We start from the raw sequence: 20,028 nt of genomic DNA, 5'->3' as shown, positions 1-20,028 counted from the left end.
CTTGAAGTTGACGTGACAAGAATGAAATTGAATTTTACAGTAAGGCTTTCTCTCTCTTGTATGCTTTCTCTCTTGACCTCCTTATCTGCTTGTCTATACATTGTTTCTTGATCGGTTCCATTGGGGGACACAGACCATGGGTATATGCTGCTGCCACTAGGAGGATTGACACTATGGCAACAAGAAAAGTTGGCCACTCCCAGCAGGATATACCCGCCCACAGTTCTGAGCTAATCAGTTTTAGCTTAGTGTCAGTAGGAGGCAGACACAGGTCTGGAGCTCCAGACCTGGTTGCTTATTCTTATTTTTGAGTTTAGGGATGTATAGTTAGAATTTTCTCTCCCTTTTTATTTCTCTCTTTTTAGGTGGGGTCTCAGGAACATAGTGTTTACTATTTCCCCATTTGCGAAGGGGCACAGGCATAATTATGCACAGTCAACCCCTTCTCGCCACTGGTCAGCATCTGGGGTTGTACCTCTGGGTCTGGGTCCCCCTATCTTCCCTGCTCGTCTCGCTGTTTCAGCCCGGCATGATGCAGTTGTTTACTAGCTGACTGAAAACTTAACTTTGCCCTCCTCTATCTCTTCCCTCTTCTATCTCTACCCTCCTCTTCCTCTCCTTCCTAGGGTCCTGAGGAAGCTCAAAGCGGAGGGCGTTCCCGCCATTCTCGTGGCTCCGGACTGGCCCAGCTGGCCATGGTACACCCACGTGGGTTGGTCTGGTGGACGACATGCCACTGCCCCTCCCAGTTCGTCCCGACCTGCTCTCTCAGGGTCCCCTTTGCCACCCCAATTTACAGTTGTTGCATTTGACTGCGTGGCTGTTGAGACCATGGTTCTGAGGGCCAGGGGGGTTCTCTCCCCAAGTAGTTCGCACTATGATCAAGGCGCGCAAGCCCTCCTCTGCGAAGATTTACCACCGTACTTGGTGGTCTTATTTTCGTTGGTGGGAATCTCCCTCCTTTTCTCCAGTTACGTTCTCTCTCCCACGACTTCTTTCCTTTTTACAGTCGGGGCTGGAACAACACTTGGCTCTCAGTTCCCTTAAGGAATAAGTTTCGGCTCTCTCCATTCTCTTTCAGCGTCCCTTGGTGTTTGATCCTCACATCCGACTCGCATGCTGCCCCCCTTACAGATCCCCTACTCCCCCTTGGGATCTAAATTTGGTTCTCAGTGCCCTGCAGGGACTCCCTTCTAACATCTCAGGGACGTTTCTCTTCGTGTCCTTTCCTCGAAGGTGGCCTTCCTTATTGTGGTCCTTTCTATTAAAAGGGTTTAGGAGCTAGCAGCCCTCTCAGGTCGCTCTCTCTACCTGGTCTTACAACAGGACAAGGTTGTTTTTCGTCCTGATGTACCGAAGATGGTAGCCGCCTTTCATCTAAATGAGGACATCGTCCTTCTGTTTTTTTTTTTGTCCTGCTCCTTTCAATCTCGTGAAACATTTGCTCCATGGGCTTGATGTGGTATGGGTTGTTCAAATTTACCTCGGTAACTTCTTCCTTTCGCCAGTGTGACCCCTTCTTTATCCTTACGGAGGGTTGTCGTAAGGGGCATCCTGCTTCGAAGGCAATTTCGTGGTGGATTCGTTCTGCCATTTCGGAAGCTTACCGCTGCAAGTGGAAGACTCCTGTCAGTCTCAGCTCATTCCACTCGTTCTGTCGGTGCCTCCACAACATGGCTTCAACCTTGCAAATTTGTAAGGCGGCCACCTGGTGGTCTTTACACACTTTTACGAAATTATACCAGGTACATACCTTTGCATCTGCTGATGCTAGTCTGGGTCACAAGGTGTTGCAGGCGGCTGTGGTCCAGCCTTCCACCTAAGTTAAAAAGAAAACTTTTACCCAGCCTGGGGACTGCTTTGGTACGTTCCACGGTCTGTGTCCCCCCAATGGAGCCTATTGAGAGAAGTGTTTTTTTTTAATGTTTACTGTTAAATCTTTCTCGGAGGATCCATTGGGGGACACAGCACCCACCCCTTTATTCTGGTGTTCCTGGTTGTTACCTGTCCGAGGGTGTGTTCAGTTAATTTTTATTCTGTGGTTTTGTCAGTTACTGTTTTTTCTGTACCGGTCGGTCCTCTCCTACTGCTCTGGGACTAAACTGATTAGCTCAGGTGCCTGTGGACGATTATATCCTGCTGGGAGGGGCAGACTTCTCTTGTTGCCTAGTGTCAAGCCTCCTAGTGACAGCAGCATATACCCAAGGTCTGTGTCCCCCCAATGGATCCTCCGAGAGACTTTCCAATAAGCATAAAAAAATCTACTTTTTGGAATCACTTGACATGGTTTTTGTTTTTTTTCAGAGGTGGAAGTTGGAAAAGATCAGGAGTTTACAGTGAAGTCCAAAGGTGCTGGAGGACAAGGCAAAGTGGCTTCCAAAATCACAGGCCCATCCAACAAATCTGTTCCTTGCAAAGTAGAGTCAGGCTTAAGTCCAGATAACAGCACTGTCAAATTCATACCTCGGGAAGAAGGACCTTATGAGGTGGAGGTCACTTACGATGGGGTCCCAGTACCTGGTAGTCCTTTCCCTGTTGAAGCCGTTCCACCAACTAATCCTTCAAAGGCAAGTATTTAACTAACTATGTTGCACTTGACTCAACAAAAGTCCTCACTAGTGAAATAACGTTACACCTGCATGCAACTTATTGTCTAGTTTTTCTTGGAAAAGCAAAAACAAAAATCAGTGTTTTCGGTGTATGTACTAATACGTGTGTTGTCCTGTAGGTTAAGGCTTATGGGCCGGGGCTAAAAGGAGGAAATGTGGGTTCTTCTTCCCCATTCACTATTGATACTAAAGGTGCTGGCCAAGGAGGCCTTGGTTTAACCGTTGAAGGTCCATGTGAAGCAAAGATTGAATGTCTTGACAACGGTGACGGAACCTGCTCCGTATCCTATCTGCCTACAGAACCCGGTGACTACAACATCAATATTCTATTTGCTGACACCCATATACCTGGATCTCCGTTCAAGGCAAAGATTGAGCCTACCTTTGACCCTACAAAGGTGACTTGTTCCGGCCCTGGCTTGGAACATGCCCAGGTTGGAGAAGCTGGCAAGTTTAACGTGGACTGCTCCAATGCTGGCAACGCGGAGTTGACTATCGAAATTATTTCAGACACTGGCATGCAGGCAGAGGTACATATCCAAGACAATGGTGATGGCACGTACACTATTACATACATTCCACTTTACCCTGGAATCTATACTATAACTATCAAGTATGGTGGTCAAATGGTGCCCAACTTCCCCAGCAAGCTGCAAGTGTCTCCTGCGGTTGATACATCTGGTGTTAAGGTGTTTGGACCCGGAGTGGAAGGAAAAGGTATGGTAACAAGTGATTTCTTTCATTTTATGTATTTGTGTTTGGGTCTTTGCAGTACAGTTGTGTTAAATGTGTGTTTTTTTTGTAGGGGTTTTCAGAGAAGCTACCACAGAATTCAATGTGGACGCCCGTGCCCTAACAAAGAATGGAGGTCCCCTTGTCAAGACCAGGGTATCAAATCCTTCTGGCAATTTCACTGAAGCCTATGTACAGGATAATGGGGATGGAACATACAAAGTGGAGTACACGCCTTATGAAGAAGGTGAGGGCTCGCGTTTTACGTAGCTTCGTTGTAGGATTATCCTGTATTGCAATGGCTTACCTATTGGCGTATTGGATGTCCTCAGGTGTTCACTCTGTAGATGTCTCTTACAATGGAAGTCCTGTACCCAAGAGTCCATTTAGGGTTCCCGTGACAGAAGGTTGTGATCCAACAAGAGTCCGAGTCCATGGGCCCGGTATCCAGAGTGGAACAACCAACAAGCCCAACAAATTTACAGTGGAAACAAGGTGATTTCTTCATAATGTCATAAGAGCTACTGCAGTGTTTCCCAACCATGGTGCCTCCAATTGTTGCAAGACTACAACTCCCAGCATTACCGGACAGCCAAAGGCTGTCTGGGAATGCTTGGAGTTGTAGTTTTGCAACCACTGGTTGGGAAACACTGAGCTAGTGTCTGGTTAATCTGATTCTTAGTTTAAGGGATTTTACCACCAACTCTTTCACCAATCCAGTAAATTGGGGATTAGGATATGTTCGCAGGGGGTCTGATCTCGAACCGCATTTTAAATGGAGCAGCAGTGCACAAACCTTACACCCAATTTGTCTATAGCAGTACAATACAGTACTCCCATAGACAAGAAATGGAGTAGCAAGTTACTTTGTGCGCAGCAGCTCCTTTGGGATTCCCAACTGGAGCTCTTATTCTCAAGATTGTGCGCTGGTCCCTGGAGTCTGACCCTCCTACAATTATACACCAATTTCTAATTCTGTGGATTCTGAATAAGTGTGTCTGGAGGTAAACCCACTTTTACGCTTTTGATTTTGACTTTTAACTAGCTGACTTTTTTTCTTTAATAGGGGTGCTGGTACAGGGGGTCTGGGCTTGGCTGTGGAAGGCCCATCCGAAGCAAAGATGTCATGCACAGACAATAAAGATGGCAGCTGCTCAGTGGAATATATCCCATACGAGCCCGGCACTTACAGCCTTAATGTTACATATGGCGGACACCAGGTTCCAGGTGAGATTTTAGTGTTGGGTTTAGGCTAGTGTTTTCCAACAGTGGCTCCCCAGCTCTTGCAAAACTACAATTCCCAGTATGCCCAGACAGCCTTCGGCTAATTGTGGACAAGATTTTCCATATTTGCCTCTATGGCACTAAACCTGTTCCTTCTGACCCTGCAGGCAGTCCCTTCAAGGTCCCAGTTACTGATGTCATCGATAGCAGCAAGGTGAAGTGTTCTGGTCCAGGACTTAGCCCAGGACTCGTAAGGGCAAATGTTCCACAGTCCTTCAGCGTAGACACAAGCAAAGCTGGTGTGGCCCCATTGCAAGTTAAAGTCCAAGGTCCAAAGGGTAAGGTGCTGAAAAGATGTATTCATAAATGTGGATTTTTTTTTCTCCATTCTTTGTGTTGCTGTTTAAGATTTTACTACATTTGTTTGTGTTCTGTAGGAATTGTCGAGCCAGTGGAAATAGTTGACAATGGCGATGGAGTTCAGACCGTTAACTATGTGCCCAGCCGTGAAGGACCATACAACATTGCAGTTCTGTATGGAGATGAAGAAGTGCCACGCAGGTTAGTAGATCCCATCCGATGGGTGTTGTAATCCCTATTTTGCTTGTGATAAAAAGCATATATCTAATGGCCTGTGCTCCTTTGCAGCCCATTCAAAGTAAAGGTTCTGCCCACTCACGATGCCAGCAAGGTGAAGGCTAGCGGTCCAGGGTTAAATACGACCGGTGTCCCTGCCAGTCTGCCTGTGGAATTTACTATTGATGCCAAGGATGCTGGAGAAGGTCTCCTTGCCGTTCAGATTACGGTATGTCGTGACTTGTTCGGAATGTCAAATATGTGAACAAGAGGTTGAGGATACCCTGATGGTTGCTGATGCGGCTCTGGATTCCACTGTGGAAGCTCAGTGGTCACATGCAACAACTGCGCATGGTTTGTGAGGTCTTTGACTGCAGCAGTCCATTGCATTGTAATTGGCAGTTTCCCAACCAGCGTGTCTCCAGCTGTTGCAAAACTACAACTTGTAGGATAGCCTTCAGCGTGCTGGGAGTTGTAGTTTAGCAACAGCTGGAGGCATCCTGGCTGGGAAACACTTAGATTATAAACACTGCACCAGTACGAAATTTGCTGGAACATCTCCATTAGCTCCTAAATTACTCATTCATTTCCAGGATCCTGAAGGCAAACCCAAGAAGGCCACTATCCGTGACAACCAAGATGGAACGTACACTGTGTCCTATGTTCCTGATATGACCGGGCGCTACACTATTCTCATCAAATACGGAGGCGATGAGATTCCATACTCTCCTTATCGCATCCGTGCTGTGCCAACAGGTGACGCCAGCAAATGCACTGTGACAGGTAAGAGATTTTTGGTTGCTCGGTTGTGTAAGGTATTCCACACCCAGGTAAAAGTGCATTGTATCACTTTCTGCCCTGCCTTGTAAACTGTTAAGTCCCGTATAAAACCGCCTAGACACCCTGAAGACTTCCCAGTGTTGTAGAATGAGCCATGATGACTTTGCGTCAAGTGTAAGATTATGTAGTCCCGTTTCATAAGGGAACAGCTGGTAAAAGTAAAGCGCTGACCTAGGACAGACTTGTGTACAGCTACGAAAAGCTTTGAGTAGCGCAGGGTAGAGCGTGGAATGCCTTCGAGACTCCTCCCGTTGCTCTCCTCACACCGCTTTTTACGTACACACTTCTCAACGCTGCACACGGTTTATGGCATAACATGTCGTGATGTAAATTTATCTCTGCTGATGTGTATTTTGTTATGCACTTTACCCCTCACATTGTCACCTTGTCTCACGTTACCTTTCCTTGCTCTTTGCCCTTTCACCTCAGTGTCAATCGGAGGTCACGGGCTAGGTAAGCCGCTTGCTGGTCTTGACTAAACGTTTTTTTTACTCTCCCATTAAGTTAAAATTAATCTGCTGATCTCTGCCAGTCAGTCTGGGAATTCACAGCTGTTATAAGGAAGCGAATATCGGTATAGCTCGGCATGGCCCTTCTTATCGTAACTTTAGAGAAGAGACTTGTATTTATATATAGTTATCTTCACATTAAACATCAGTTTTATTGTAACATACTGGAACAAAAGGAGCTCAGTAGATGGATTTAGATTCGGTATAACTGGTTGAGTCCATTGGGCGGAGTGGAGTGTACCTGGTCATTGGGTCCAGTGGCCACAGTGTAAATGGTCATTGGGTCAAGTGGGTGGAGTAGAAATGATCGTTCTGTCCAGTGGGCGGAGTATAATTGACCATTGGGTCAAGGGGGAGGTTCTCTTAGTGATTAGCATCATTACTTCTAAAAAACAAACATCACTGTCTAGTCAGTCCAGAAAACATTACACAAAGTTGCACCAATCTGAATCCCAAAGACTTGCAATGGCCTAATGGCTGGGTTATCCCTTTGGATGCTATTATAACAGCTGTGAATGGCCCAAACAACCTCATGACTGCGGAGATTGGCTTTTCTTAATATGGGGCATGATACGCTTCCTTCTGTATAACTGCAGTGGCCATTTCCCACCAGTGTGCCATGATTTAGACCTTAGATTGTGTGATGTGCTTTCAGTAGTAATTCCTTGGTGAACATTATTTTGGTGGTGGTGGAACCAGTGTGATACAAAGGCGTACCACAGTTTTTGGTCTCACCTTGACGTGGAGTGTGGCATGAATAACTTGGTCACAAATTTTATACCATTATATCTTGTCCCCTCTTTTTTGGGCATTTTGAGCTTCTTTATATATACTGTGATACAGTTCCTAAATTCTGACATGGTCCTCCCTGACCAAATTTATAGACCCCCATAATGGTTGGCTCAACTACTCTTGGGCATGTTTGTGACAAATTATTTCTCATAAATTTAAGGTGGGTCATATGGGTGAACCGTTATTTATTGGCTAGCTTCCGTAGGTTGCAAACTGTGCATTCTTTTACGAGACTGCATTTTCTGCCATAAATGGGCAAAGACTGTGATTGACCGTCCCTCTATAATGGACGGGAACCGGTTTTGGAGTCCTTCATGGTCTGTGCCCCAAAAAACAATAGCTATTCAGATCAATCCACACTCCCCGACTCTGACCTATAAGCCTTGGGATGAGGGGCCTCGTACCCCTTGGTTTTACTTCTCTTCTGTAGTGTTACTGCATGCATGCTTTGTATGGCTCCTCTTCAACAACCTTTGACCCTTAACTGCGTCTCTAATTCCACTTTGCTCTGCACCCTCCTCCACCCTCTCCTGCATGTCTCTTCAGTATCTAACGTTCTTCTGGAGATTGGTCCCTCAGGAAATTTTTGTAACTCACCAATGCACAGATGCACAATAATATCACCTATTCTGGAGGGAACACAAGTATGGTGTCTAGACACTTTCCTACAGAAACACACAATTCTGGCGGTAATGCACCTATGGTATCTAGGCACTTTCCTATAGAAACCTACAATAGACCAGTGGTCTCCAAACTATGGACCTCCAGAAATCGCAAAACTACAGCTCCCAGCATGCTGAGAATTGCAGTTTTGAAACATCTGGAAAAGATTTATGGATAATGCTTAGAAGAACATAGTAGCTTTTTATTTTATTTTTTATATTTTTCATATACAAAAAATGGTGCTACACCAGAGGAGATTCTAGTTTAGTTTGAAGGGTATGTCCATGATAAAAAAAAATGCTGCTTTCTTTGATACAGCGCAACACATTGGTCTACAGGTTGTGTGGTATTGCAGCTTAGTCCTTGCGTTATTTGACAAATCTCACTGCATTTTGAAAGAAAGCAGCCATGTTTTTCTAATCCCGGACAACGCCTTTTAATATCCACAGTCCAGTTTCAAGGTTTTTGAGTTGGACATGGACTTGCAGCTTAGCTACCTATAGATGGCTCTAGAGGAACTGGTTTCTTTCATTTTGAGGACTAAGTTTCAAACAGTTTCCCGGTCATCTCCATTGGGGGACACAGGAACCGTGGGTATATCTTGCTGACACTAGCCAACAAAAAGTCGGCCCCTCCTGGCAGGATATACCCCGCCTACTAACCCTGAGCTAATCAGTTTTAGCTTAGTGTCAGTACGAGGCAGACACAGGTCTGGAGCTCCAGTTTTTTCCATAAAGCATTGCCTCTGAATCGCCATGGCCCAGCAGGGAACTTCCTATTTGTGGAGGATTGGCAAACCCATTATTGCCAGGTTGACGTACCATTTTAAAGCCACTTAAACATACACCCTGAAGCCATCCAACAAATTCTGGGAGATGACCGGTTTCCATTGACCCCTTACGATGATGGATTCTCAATGGCGTTTAAGGAGTTTTACGTTGATGGGATCACAACCAACTAGGTTTCCAAATGTTGGCTCTTACTCTTTTGGCCTTGACTCCCCCAGTCTAACTATTAGAAGTCGCTGCTTAGAGATGTTCACTAGGGTGGGTGACTGATAGAGGTCACGCATCAGAATGGTCAGATTGGGGGGAAACTTGACTTCAGATGACTTAATCAAAAAATTCACACCGACACAAGTTCAGTGCTGGGTGTATTACACCTGCTAAACTATCACATTTTCTGTATCCATTTCTGAGTGAGGGAGTTTCTTTTGTTATTTATCTTGTGCATAAAAATTTCCTGAGAACTGAGCCTCCTGTAGAACTAAAGGGGTCTGGCTGCGGATGCTGAGGGGTTTTGGTTGAATTATTTTATTTTTCAAAAACTTAGGATGGTAGCGCATGGTAGCTGGTATAGCAGGACCATGATAAACTTACATTTCACCATCCTTACTATGTACCTTCCTACTCGCCCCCACCCTATTCCCACATCTTGGTTCCACACAGGTGCTGGCATTGGACCCACTATCCAGATCGGTGAAGAGACTGTCATCACGGTTGACGCCAAGGCTGCTGGAAAGGGTAAAGTGACATGTACGGTCTGCACGCCAGACGGCACCGAGGTGGATGTTGATGTTGTAGAAAATGAAGATGGAACCTTTGACATCTTCTACACCGCCCCTCAACCCGGCAAATATGTCATCTGTGTGCGCTTCGGTGGGGAGCACATCCCGAACAGCCCCTTCCAAGTTACAGTAAGTATGGAGTAAACGTGATTATTCTTTATAGAAATAAATCCTTCAATTGCTTCTATAAAGGGCATAGGAATGTATGCGCCAATTAGAAAGATTAGTAGGACTTAACAGGTACTTTTGGACGTTGGAAAAAAAATATTTTTTAAATCAACTGGTGCCAGAAAGTTATTCATATTTGTAAATTACTTCTATATAAAAAATCTTCCAGTACTTTTCAGCTGCTGTATGCTCCAGAGGAAGTTGTGTAGTTCTTTCCAGTCTGACATTTCTGTTCCTGACCTATCCATGTCAGGAACTGTCTAGAGCAGGAGCAAATTACCATAGGAACCTATCCTGCTCAGGACAGTTCCTGAAACGGACAGGCACCAGTTGATAAGAATATTTTATCCATCCTCTGTCCTCCTATCCACAGATGGGGGTAATCTGGTAGGAGTCTTCCCTGAAGAGTGCACATGCATGTCCTACGCCCCATTGTGATTCCATTCATTGTCCACAGGAGCTGCTGGGTTTAGCGGAGCTGTACTGTAGAGTCTTTCAGCTCTTGTATACTGTGAATGAAGCAGTAGTTTGGGGGTCACATGTTCAAAGACCCTGTTCTGCAGACTGGGGGGTATTAGAAGTCAGATCCCTTGCAGTCATACTTATTCCCTATCCAAGTGTTTCCAAACCCAGGTGCCTTACGCTGTTGCAAAACTTTGCTCCCAGCATACTGGAGGCATCATGGTTGGGGAAACTGCACCATTCACATGATAGGAGGTGCAAATGATTCACCAGCACTACATTTGAACAGGGGGACACAGACCCCCACCCCCCCTTGTTTGTGATTGATTGCTGGGCCCCTGCTACCCGACACACCACCTATTTTGAGACAGGTTGTTAAAGCCTTTTTAAGACCATTCCTTAGCAGCCTCTATCCTCACTAGTGTCCTGATCAGAGTACCCCACCTCCATGGAGGCCGTACACCCTAATAGGAACACATGGAAGGGGTTTGAGAACCGCTTTGAAGCGTTATTTTAAAATTAATAAAAACACAGATTCCTATACATAGCTGGGACTCCTTATGTGCTTCTTAATCCATAATCGAACTATAGTGCCAACAGATTCTGCAACACTGAGGGTACAAATAGATACAAATATCAGACATTACAATGACTGTAAATATTTACTAACAGATGTGAGGGCCCTGATTCATTGCAGAAGACTCCCTTGTAAATAGATATAGATAGATATAGATATAGATAGATATAGATATATATAGATATATAATATTATAGAGAGAGGCTGTCTCCTGCAATGATCTGGATTGGGGAGTGAAGCGCACAGCGGCGTGCTTCTCCCAGTTCTATCTAGAGATTGGTGGGGAGAACCCCAACCACCCTTTTTTTTTTTTTTTTTTGACGAACTCTTAAAGATCTCTAAAATATATACAAGTCCTTCCCTTATGTCTTGATGAATTTTCAGCTGTAGACTGTGACTAACGTGTTCTTACACCTCCCCAACGCAGGCTTTGGACGGCGAGCAAATGATGCCTCAGCAGATGGCTCAGCAGCAGCTAGCCCCACCTTACGCATACCCGGGCATGCAGCAACCCTGGGTACCCTGTCTTTTAACAGTAACTGTATCATTCATGGAGGGAAAAAACATCCTGTAACGCTATGGGACAGGGAAGGAATTTTTGGAATTCAGGACTCTCATCACCTGCTCCATTGCTCCAGCATGGCGCGCTCCAAACACTGCCCCCCCCTTTCAGATGTTGCAAAACTACAACTCCCAGTGTGCCCGGACAGCCAACGGCTGTCCGGGCATGCTGGGAGTTGTAGTTTTGCAACAGCTGGAGGGCAACAGTTTGGAGACCACTACTCTAGCACATCGTCTTTCGTTAGATATAACTGCAACGAAGTCTGAGGTTGTTTCACGTTGCAAAAAATAAATGCATTTATGGGAGTTGCATACTCATTACCGCTGTTTCTTGGGGGTTTAGCTGTAACAAAGTGCTTTGCATGCACGTGTGCCGATTCTGCATGTGACCATCACGCTGACAGCACTTGCATTGCCTTCTGCAGCGTCACACACAGCGCTCTGCCGGTATAGGCCTGACTTAGTCTAGTGCGAATCCTTCTCTCCGCTTCTGCTGTGACAAGCGCACAATGAATTCCAAGGAAAATTCCTTCCCTGTGCGTATTGTTCCAGCGATGGCCTTTTCTTCAATCTCCATTGGAATTAAATTTGGGGAGGGTTGTTGTTGGGTGGTGGAAGGGGGGGGGTGTCATGGCTGGGCTCATACCTCTCTCCGCTCTATAAATTCCAGATGTCTGCCATATCTTCCCATTCTCTTTTTTTTTTTTCACTACAAACATCTCATTTAAGTCTGTCAGATTTCCAGCCGGCCACCACATTTGGGGGGCAGGAAGGAGTTAACACTTTATATCCACTCGTCCGTCTCATCCTTTTCATTTTTATTTTTTCTCCATATATTCAGAAATGTTGTAATGGTCTCTTGCAGAATTCATGTTTCCAGGTTTGCCAAGTTTTTGGACTAAACTTACTGCAAAGACTTTCTTCTCTTTCCATCATGCAACTTTTATTTTTTGTTTTCTTATCCTAAATTCCATTGCTGGTTCATCAGTTTTTCAGTGTAGCAGTATAATGTCCATAGGGGGGGAGAGATCTGTTCCTGGAATAGTGCCGGGTCATGAACTTATGGTCTGGGCCAGTGTTTCTTAATCAGGGTGCCTCCAGCTGTTGCAAAACTACAACTCCCAGCATGCCCAGACAACCAATGGCTGTCTGGGCATGCTGGGAGTTGTAGTTCTGCAACAGCTGGAGGTACCCTGGTTGGGAAACACTGATCTTGGGGGATGAGAATGTGTCTCGATAGCATCCACAGTAAGCTAGGTTGTTACAATGCCTACAAACGTGATGAACTTGCATTGGATTTTAGTGTTTGTTTTTTTTTGTTTTTTTTTCTTTTGACTTCCCATCGAAGCATGTCCTCTCCACTTTTGTTTTTTTTATCTTTTTTTCAACTATTTCTGATTTTAAAAAATGTTTCCTCATGTGTAAATCTTCCTCCGGTTTAGGCTACAGATCGCCCTGTAATGGGAGTCAATGGACTGGATGTTGCAGGGTTGAGACCATTCGACCTGGTTATTCCCTTTACTATCAAAAAAGGAGAAATCACAGGTAGGGTCATTAAGATGTCTTCCCTGTTTTAAAGGGGTACTCCGGTGGAAAACTTCTTAGTTTATTTATTTTTTAAATCAACTGATGCCAGAAAGTTAAACAGATCTGTAAATTACTTCTACTAAAAAAAAAAAAAAAAAATCTTATTCCTTCCAGTACTTAGTGGCTGTATACTACAGAGGAAGTTTCTTTTCTTTTTGAATTTTTTTTTCTGTCTGACCAAAATGCTCTCTACTGACACCTCTGTCCATAACAGGAGAAAATCCCCAAAGCAAACATATGCTGCTCTGAACAGTTCCTAAAATGGACAGAGGTGTCAGCAGAGAGCACTGTGGTCGTGACAGAAAAGAAATCCTAAAAGAAAAGCATTTCCTCTGTAGTATACAGCTGCTAATAAGTACTGGAAGGATTAAGATTTTTTTAATAGAAGTCATTTACAAATCTGTTTAACTTTCTGGCACCAGTTGATTTAAAAAAATTACGTTTTCCACCGGGAGTACCCCTTTAAGGTTTATGAAAGCATTAAAAACACGTAACTCTTTCTATATAACACATTGATGTAGGTGAAGTCCGCATGCCTTCTGGGAAAGTGGCCAAACCAGACATAACCGATAACAAGGATGGAACAGTCACGGTCAGATACGCTCCTACAGAAGCTGGACTTCATGAGATGGACATAAAGTATGACGGCATGCACATCCCGGGTAAGTCCAGACGCAACATGCAAAGCAGGATGGAAACTATAGTGTATGTAAGCTTTCGGGTGTTCGGCACTTCACCCAATAAATACTCATAATATGCTCCATTTTTCTGGCCAACTGTGAATTAAATGGGTTATGTGGCTTTACTGCCCATACTGCTGGCATTAAAGTCTGCCAAGTTTTTTAACTACACTTACTGCAAAGACTGCACCTGTCATATCAACGAAAATAATGCTTCTATATGTTACTCACTAGATCATGCAGATTCTTTACATGTTTTTTATGTCTCTTCATTGGGAAATACAGACCATGAACTGTGTCCCCCAATGAAGACTTAAAGGGGGTACTCTAGTGAGAAGTGTGTGTGTGTGTGTATATATATATATGTGTGTGTGTGTGTGTGTGTGTTTTAATCAACTGTTGACAGAAAGTTTAACAGATTTGTAAATGACTTCTATTAAAAAATCTTTATCCTTCCAGTACTTTTTAGCAGCTGTATGCTACAGAGGAAATTATTTTCTTTTTGAATTTCTTTTTTCTCTTGTCCACAGTGCTCTCTACTGACACCTCTGTCCGTATCAGGAACTGTCCAGAGCAGCAGAAAATCCCCATTGCAAACCTATGCTGCTTTGGACAGATCCTGACTTGGACAGAGGTGTCAGCAGAGAGCACTGTGGCCAAGACAAAAAAGAAATCCAAAAGAAAATAATTTCCTCTGTAGCATACAGCTGCTAAAAAGTACTGGAAGAGTAAAGATTTTTTAATAGAAGTGATTTACAAATCTGTTTAACTTCCTGGCACCAGTTGATTTAAAAAAAAAAAAGTTTTCCACCAGAGGACCCTGTTAAGTCAGTGTTTCCCAACCAGGGTGCCTCCAGCTGTTGCAAAACTACAACTCCCAGCATGCCCGGACAGCCGAGGGCTGTCCGGGCATGCTGGGAGTTGTAGTTTTGCAACAGCTGGAGGCACCCTGGTTGGGAAACACTGACTTAAGAGAAAGGGATTTTATGGTAAGAAATAAAAAAAAATCCACTTTGTGTCTAACTTCTGTACTAGGCTCACATATCCCTCTGTTTAGCTGCTCACCCATTCTGACATCCACTGCTCTTTGATTTTGATATTTTAGGAAGCCCCCTACAGTTCTATGTGGATTACGTAAACAGCGGCCATGTTACAGCCTATGGCCCAGGATTGATCCATGGCACAGTAAATAAGCCTGCAGTGTTTACAGTGAACACTAAAGATGCCGGAGAAGGTGAGTACTTGAGAAGTGATGATGGAAAGTGCCAACGCTTACTACAGAGGCTTGACAGGTGTGTTTGCGCACAGGTGGTTTGTCGCTCGCCATTGAAGGTCCTTCTAAAGCGGAGATCAGTTGCACGGACAACCAGGACGGCACATGCACCGTGTCCTACCTTCCTGTCCTTCCCGGAGACTATAACATCCTTGTCAAGTACAACAACAAGCACATCCCCGGCAGTCCTTTCGTTGCCAAAATCACAGGTTGGAACCTCTCAGTAAATCTTTATGCAGCGCATTTTTTTACGATTTCAAGGTTTGCCATTGTAAAGCCTGGTTATGTAAGTAAAGAATGTAAATTTCCCTTAGGTGATGACACCATGCGCATGTCCCAGCTTAAGGTTGGTTCTGCTGCTGATATCCCACTCAATATCACGGAGACCGATATAAGTCAGCTGACCGCTACTGTGACCTCTCCTTCTGGAAGGGAAGAGCCATGTCTCCTCAAGAGGCTCCGCAATGGACATATAGGTAAGTCTTTCTTATTTTTTTATTTGGGGATCTGGTTTAGTTTGGGCTTTAATGGTTAAAATGAGTATTCCAATCTCAGCATCTTATCCCCTGTTTACAGCTGAGGGGATTACATGCGGATCTGTGGCAACTTGAACGCTGGGATCCGAAGAACGGATGTGAAATATACAGAATGGGTCCAGCACTCAATTCATTTTCTGTGGGCTACCAAACATTGCCAAACACGGAGCATAGCAATGATTGGAATCCCTATAGAGAGTGACTGAGGCCTTGTCTGTGCATGCGCTGTATGCCTTCATACCAGGGTTGCAATTCCCCCTCCGTTCTGTGGACCAGCGGTTGGATCCCCACCAGGCAGCATGTCCTCTAGCTATCCTGTGGATACAGGAACATATGCATGCGGAGATAAGAATACACTTTACAACATAGCTGGGTGTTGATGATGGGTAGCGTGTGTGTATATATATATGTATATGTGTATGTGTGTATATATGTAATGTGTGTGTAATATAAATATATTTTAGAAAAGAAATCGTGCAGCACTCGAAAATGCAAAAAAATTGTGAATTTATTTGTCTCACAGTATAGCAGCAACGTTGCAGTCCCACACTGGAACCTTTTTGCAAGCTTGAAAAAGGTTCTAGTGTGGGACTGAAACGTTGCTGCTATACTGTGAGACAAATTCATTTTTTTTGCATTTGAGTGCTGCACTATTGCTTCTGAGTCTAGAGTGCTGGCACCGAGCATTGAATTTTTGAATTAGTGCTGCAAATATTTTTTTGGTTTTTACACACACACACACACACACACATATATAAATATATATATGTGACCCCCTTGACCTACAATGGCCCCGACATACAATAACTTCAACATGCGAAGGCCATCGCATGTTGAAGGCAGCATCAACATACGATGCTTTTGTATGTCGGGGCCATCGCATAAACGGCTATCCGGCAGTGCTGACTGCTTCACCTGCCACCGGATAGCCGTTTAGGGTGCCCTGTGTGCTCCGCTGACGATCACTTACCTGTCCTCGGGACTCCGGCGCGTCCTCTTCGGGATCCCCTGAATCGTCGGCGCTCTCCATCGACGTCATCGCGTCGCTGCGCATGCCGTCCAGTCATCCAATAGGAGCAGCGTGCGTAGCGGCGTGATGGCGGCGACGGAGAGCGCCGTTGCCGGGGAAGCAGAGGCCTTGCCGGAGCATCGGGGACGCGGCGACAGCGATGGACGGCGACATCCCGGACAGTGGTGACTGTCCGGAGCAGCGGGGACAGGCGAGTACAACTTCCTCTAACGGTGGTCTACAACCTGCGGACCTCCAGGTGTTGCAAAACTACAACACCGAGCATGCCCGGACAGCCAACGGCTGTCCGGGCATGCTGGGTGTTGTAGTTTTGCAACATCTGGAGGTCCGCAGGTTGTAGACCACTGTCCTATACTTTACATTGCACGGATCCCTCAACATACGATGGTTTCAACAAAAGATGGTCCGTTTGGAACGGATTACCATCGTATGTTGAGGGACCACTGTGTGTGTGTATATATAATATAATATATATTAGTATGTGTGAGTAATAAATATTCAGGAGCTCTTGAGCCAAGGCCGGTTGGGATCTACTGTTACTTGTCAGGATCAGACTGGAGCCATTGCTGCACTTTAATGATACAGTAATGGGGGGGAGATTTATCAACACCCATCCAGAGGAAAAGTTGCTGAGTTGCCCATATCAACCAGTTTACTACTTTAATTTTTCAGAGGCCTTTTCAGAAATGAAAGAAGCGATCTGATTGGCAGGTTTTGATAAGTCTCCCCTATGGTGATCTACATGCTCTCTGTGATACAAGAAGCTGTTTAGATCCTCCTGATGGTTACGGCTCATAGTCACCCCTCCTCCATTTATCTTTAGGTATATCTTTCGTGCCAAAGGAGACGGGAGAACATATTGTTAGCATTAAGAAGAACGGCCACCACATCCCCAACAGTCCCATTACAGTCATGATCAGCCAGTCCGAGATCGGCGACGCCAGTCGGGTCATAGTCTCTGGCCAGGGCTTGACTGAAGGACGGACGTTCGAGCCGGCAGAGTTCATCATTGACACTAGAGAAGCAGGTAACAACTTAGATTTTAACCAAAACTTGTGAACAAATTGTTACCAAAAGCTCTAAAATTCAAAACTGCTAATATTTTATTGCTGACTACTTATTACAGGTTATGGAGGTCTCAGTCTCTCCATTGAGGGTCCCAGCAAAGTAGATATCAATACAGAAGACTTGGAAGATGGAACATGCAAAGTGACATACTGTCCGACAGAGCCCGGAAACTATATAATCACCATAAAGTTTGCTGATCAGCACGTACCAGGTATCTGAAATCATGTGAATGTATGAAGGGAAACTAAACACCAATTGCCTATATATATATAATATAATATATCTAAATCTCTATCTCCTCCGGCTGGTACAGCGGGTTTGGCTTCTGATGTCCAGCATCATGGGGTAATATACCCTGCTGTGTAATGCATTGTCTCTTATTCTCTACAGGCAGTCCATTCTCTGTCAAAGTCACTGGTGAAGGAAGGTTGAAGGAGAGCATCACACGTAGGAGAACGGCGCCATCTGTGGCAAATATTGGAAGTCAGTGTGATCTCAGCCTGAAAATACCTGGTAAGTCAAGTATGGAATCTGTATGTAATGTGTTAAAGGGGTACTCCGGCGCTTAGACATCTTATCCCCTATCCAAAGCATAGGGGATAAGATGCCTGAACGCTTGGGACCCCTGTGATCTTGCACGCCGCACCCCGTTATAATCAGACCCTGGAGCGTGTTCGCTCCTGGTCTGATTACTGTCGATCACGGGGCCGGAGCATTGTGACGTCATGGCTCCGCCCTGTGTGACGTCATGCCCCGTCCCCTCAATGCAAGCTTATGGGAGGGGGTGTGACAGCTGTCACGCCCCCTCCCATAGGCTTGCATTGAGGGGGGAGCCGTGACGTCGCAATGCTCCGGCCCGTGATCGACAGCAATCAGACCCGGAGCTCCAGGGTCTGATTATAACTGGGTGTGGCGTGCAAGATCACGGGGGTCCCAAGCGGCAGGACCACCGCGATCAGGCATCTTATCCCCTATCCTTTGGATTGGGGATAAGATGTCTAAGTGCTGGAGTACCCCTTTAAAGGGGTAGTCTAGGGAGCGAAGCTTATCCGCATCCACAGGATAGGGAATACGTGTCTGATCCTGGGGGGTTCAACTGCTGGTACTCCCACGATCTCCTGTACGTGGCCCACCCAATCTGAGTGCTCTGGCCACCTTCCAAGATGAGCAGGAGTGATGGCCGCCTCAGCCAATCACTGGCTTAGACTGGGGCCCTTCCCGCTTGTCTTGGAAGGTTTGGATGGCCTCACTTGGAGGACTAGGTAAGAGCTGCACCCCATACAGGCGATTGTGAGAAGGTCCCATTGGTAAGACACATTCCCTATACTTTGGCTTGGGGAAAAGTTTAGTTTCCTGGATTACCCCTTTTTAAAGGGGTACTCCGCTGCTCAAAATTTGGAACAAACTGTTCTGAATGCTGGAGCCGCCGGCATCGGGAGCTTGTGAAGTCACGTCCCGCCCCCTCATGACATCACGCCAAACCCCCTCAATGCAAGTATATGGGAGGGGGCGGGCGTGACATCATAAGGGGGGCTGTGCTATGACATCGCAAGCTCCAGGCACAGACTACAGCATTCGGAACAGTTTGTTCCAAATGCTGAGCAGTGGCGTACCCCTTTAACAATGATCAGGAATAGAAAACCAGAGCCAAATTCTTCCAAAAACAGCACCGCTCCTTTCTACAGATGGTGTATGGTATTACAACTTGGCTCCATTCACTTGGATTGAACTGAGCTGCAATACCACACACAACCTGAGGACAGAGATGGTGCTGTTTGTTGGAAGAAAGTCTCAACCCCTTTGGTATATACTGTACAGTGTATTAATGCTGTATTATGTATGGACATGCTGGTAGAGTCCTTGAATCCTTTACCCCCTGGTAACACTACATTGAGATCTTCTCCTTTACAGAAATCAGCATCCATGACATGACCGCTCAGGTCACAAGTCCTTCTGGCAAGATTCATGACGCGGAAATAATGGAAGGCGAGAACAACACTTACTGCATCAGATTTGTCCCTACGGAGATGGGTGTTCACTCTGTCAGCGTTAAGTACAAGGGGCAGCACGTTCCAGGAAGTCCATTCCAGTTCACGGTCGGACCCTTGGGTGAAGGGGGTGCACATAAAGTGCGAGCTGGCGGACCAGGACTGGAGAGGGCAGAGGTTGGGACTCCAGGTACGGTGCACTGAAAGCTTCAGGGAATGAATCTGCGTATAGAGCGGCAGCCTGTGGCCTCCAAACTGTGGCCCTCCAGATGTTGCAAAACTACAACTCCCAGCATGCCCGGACAGCCGTTGGCTGTCCGGGCATGCTGGGAGTTGTAGTTTGGCAACATCTGGAGGGCCACAGTTTGTCAGCATTTATAGCAGTGTTCTCCAAAGTACTGTACTTCTATTTCTCCCCTGTAATAGATTGTAACAGTGTTTCCCAACCAGGGTGCCTCCAGATGTTACAAAACTACAACCCCCAGCATCCCCGGATAGCAAGACTCTGTCCAGGCATGATGGGAGTTTTTAGTTTAGCATCAGCTGGAGGCACTCTTGTTGTTAACCACTGGTTTACAGGCTGTTT

General features: G+C 45.6%; 1 protein-coding gene across 4 annotated transcripts in view; it reads left to right on the top strand.

The window, feature by feature from the left end:
• The window catches only part of FLNA (filamin A), a 155,116-nt gene that overhangs the window by 126,238 nt on the left and 8,850 nt on the right, over window positions 1-20,028 (top strand). For 2 of the 4 annotated variants that reach the window (XM_056538301.1, XM_056538302.1), the window contains exons 21-39: window positions 2,305-2,567; window positions 2,729-3,326; window positions 3,415-3,588; window positions 3,674-3,836; window positions 4,408-4,568; window positions 4,733-5,126; window positions 5,214-5,370; window positions 5,735-5,924; window positions 9,394-9,641; window positions 11,147-11,236; window positions 12,723-12,825; window positions 13,389-13,529; window positions 14,653-14,781; window positions 14,856-15,029; window positions 15,135-15,296; window positions 17,210-17,413; window positions 17,513-17,665; window positions 17,845-17,967; window positions 19,366-19,632. In XM_056538301.1, the coding sequence (XP_056394276.1) occupies window positions 2,305-2,567; window positions 2,729-3,326; window positions 3,415-3,588; window positions 3,674-3,836; window positions 4,408-4,568; window positions 4,733-5,126; window positions 5,214-5,370; window positions 5,735-5,924; window positions 9,394-9,641; window positions 11,147-11,236; window positions 12,723-12,825; window positions 13,389-13,529; window positions 14,653-14,781; window positions 14,856-15,029; window positions 15,135-15,296; window positions 17,210-17,413; window positions 17,513-17,665; window positions 17,845-17,967; window positions 19,366-19,632 (3,894 nt within the window). Of the gene's footprint in view, window positions 1-2,304; window positions 2,568-2,728; window positions 3,327-3,414; window positions 3,589-3,673; window positions 3,837-4,407; window positions 4,569-4,732; window positions 5,127-5,213; window positions 5,371-5,734; window positions 5,925-6,410; window positions 6,435-9,393; window positions 9,642-11,146; window positions 11,237-12,722; window positions 12,826-13,388; window positions 13,530-14,652; window positions 14,782-14,855; window positions 15,030-15,134; window positions 15,297-17,209; window positions 17,414-17,512; window positions 17,666-17,844; window positions 17,968-19,365; window positions 19,633-20,028 lie in introns of all 4 variants that reach the window. The other 2 variants (XM_056538300.1, XM_056538303.1) reach the window with 2 other exon arrangements.

This window comes from Hyla sarda, chromosome 9 (assembly GCF_029499605.1).
Source record: "Hyla sarda isolate aHylSar1 chromosome 9, aHylSar1.hap1, whole genome shotgun sequence".
In the NCBI taxonomy this organism is placed as follows: domain Eukaryota; kingdom Metazoa; phylum Chordata; class Amphibia; order Anura; family Hylidae; genus Hyla; species Hyla sarda.
This window is presented reverse-complemented; position numbering and strand designations above follow the sequence as displayed.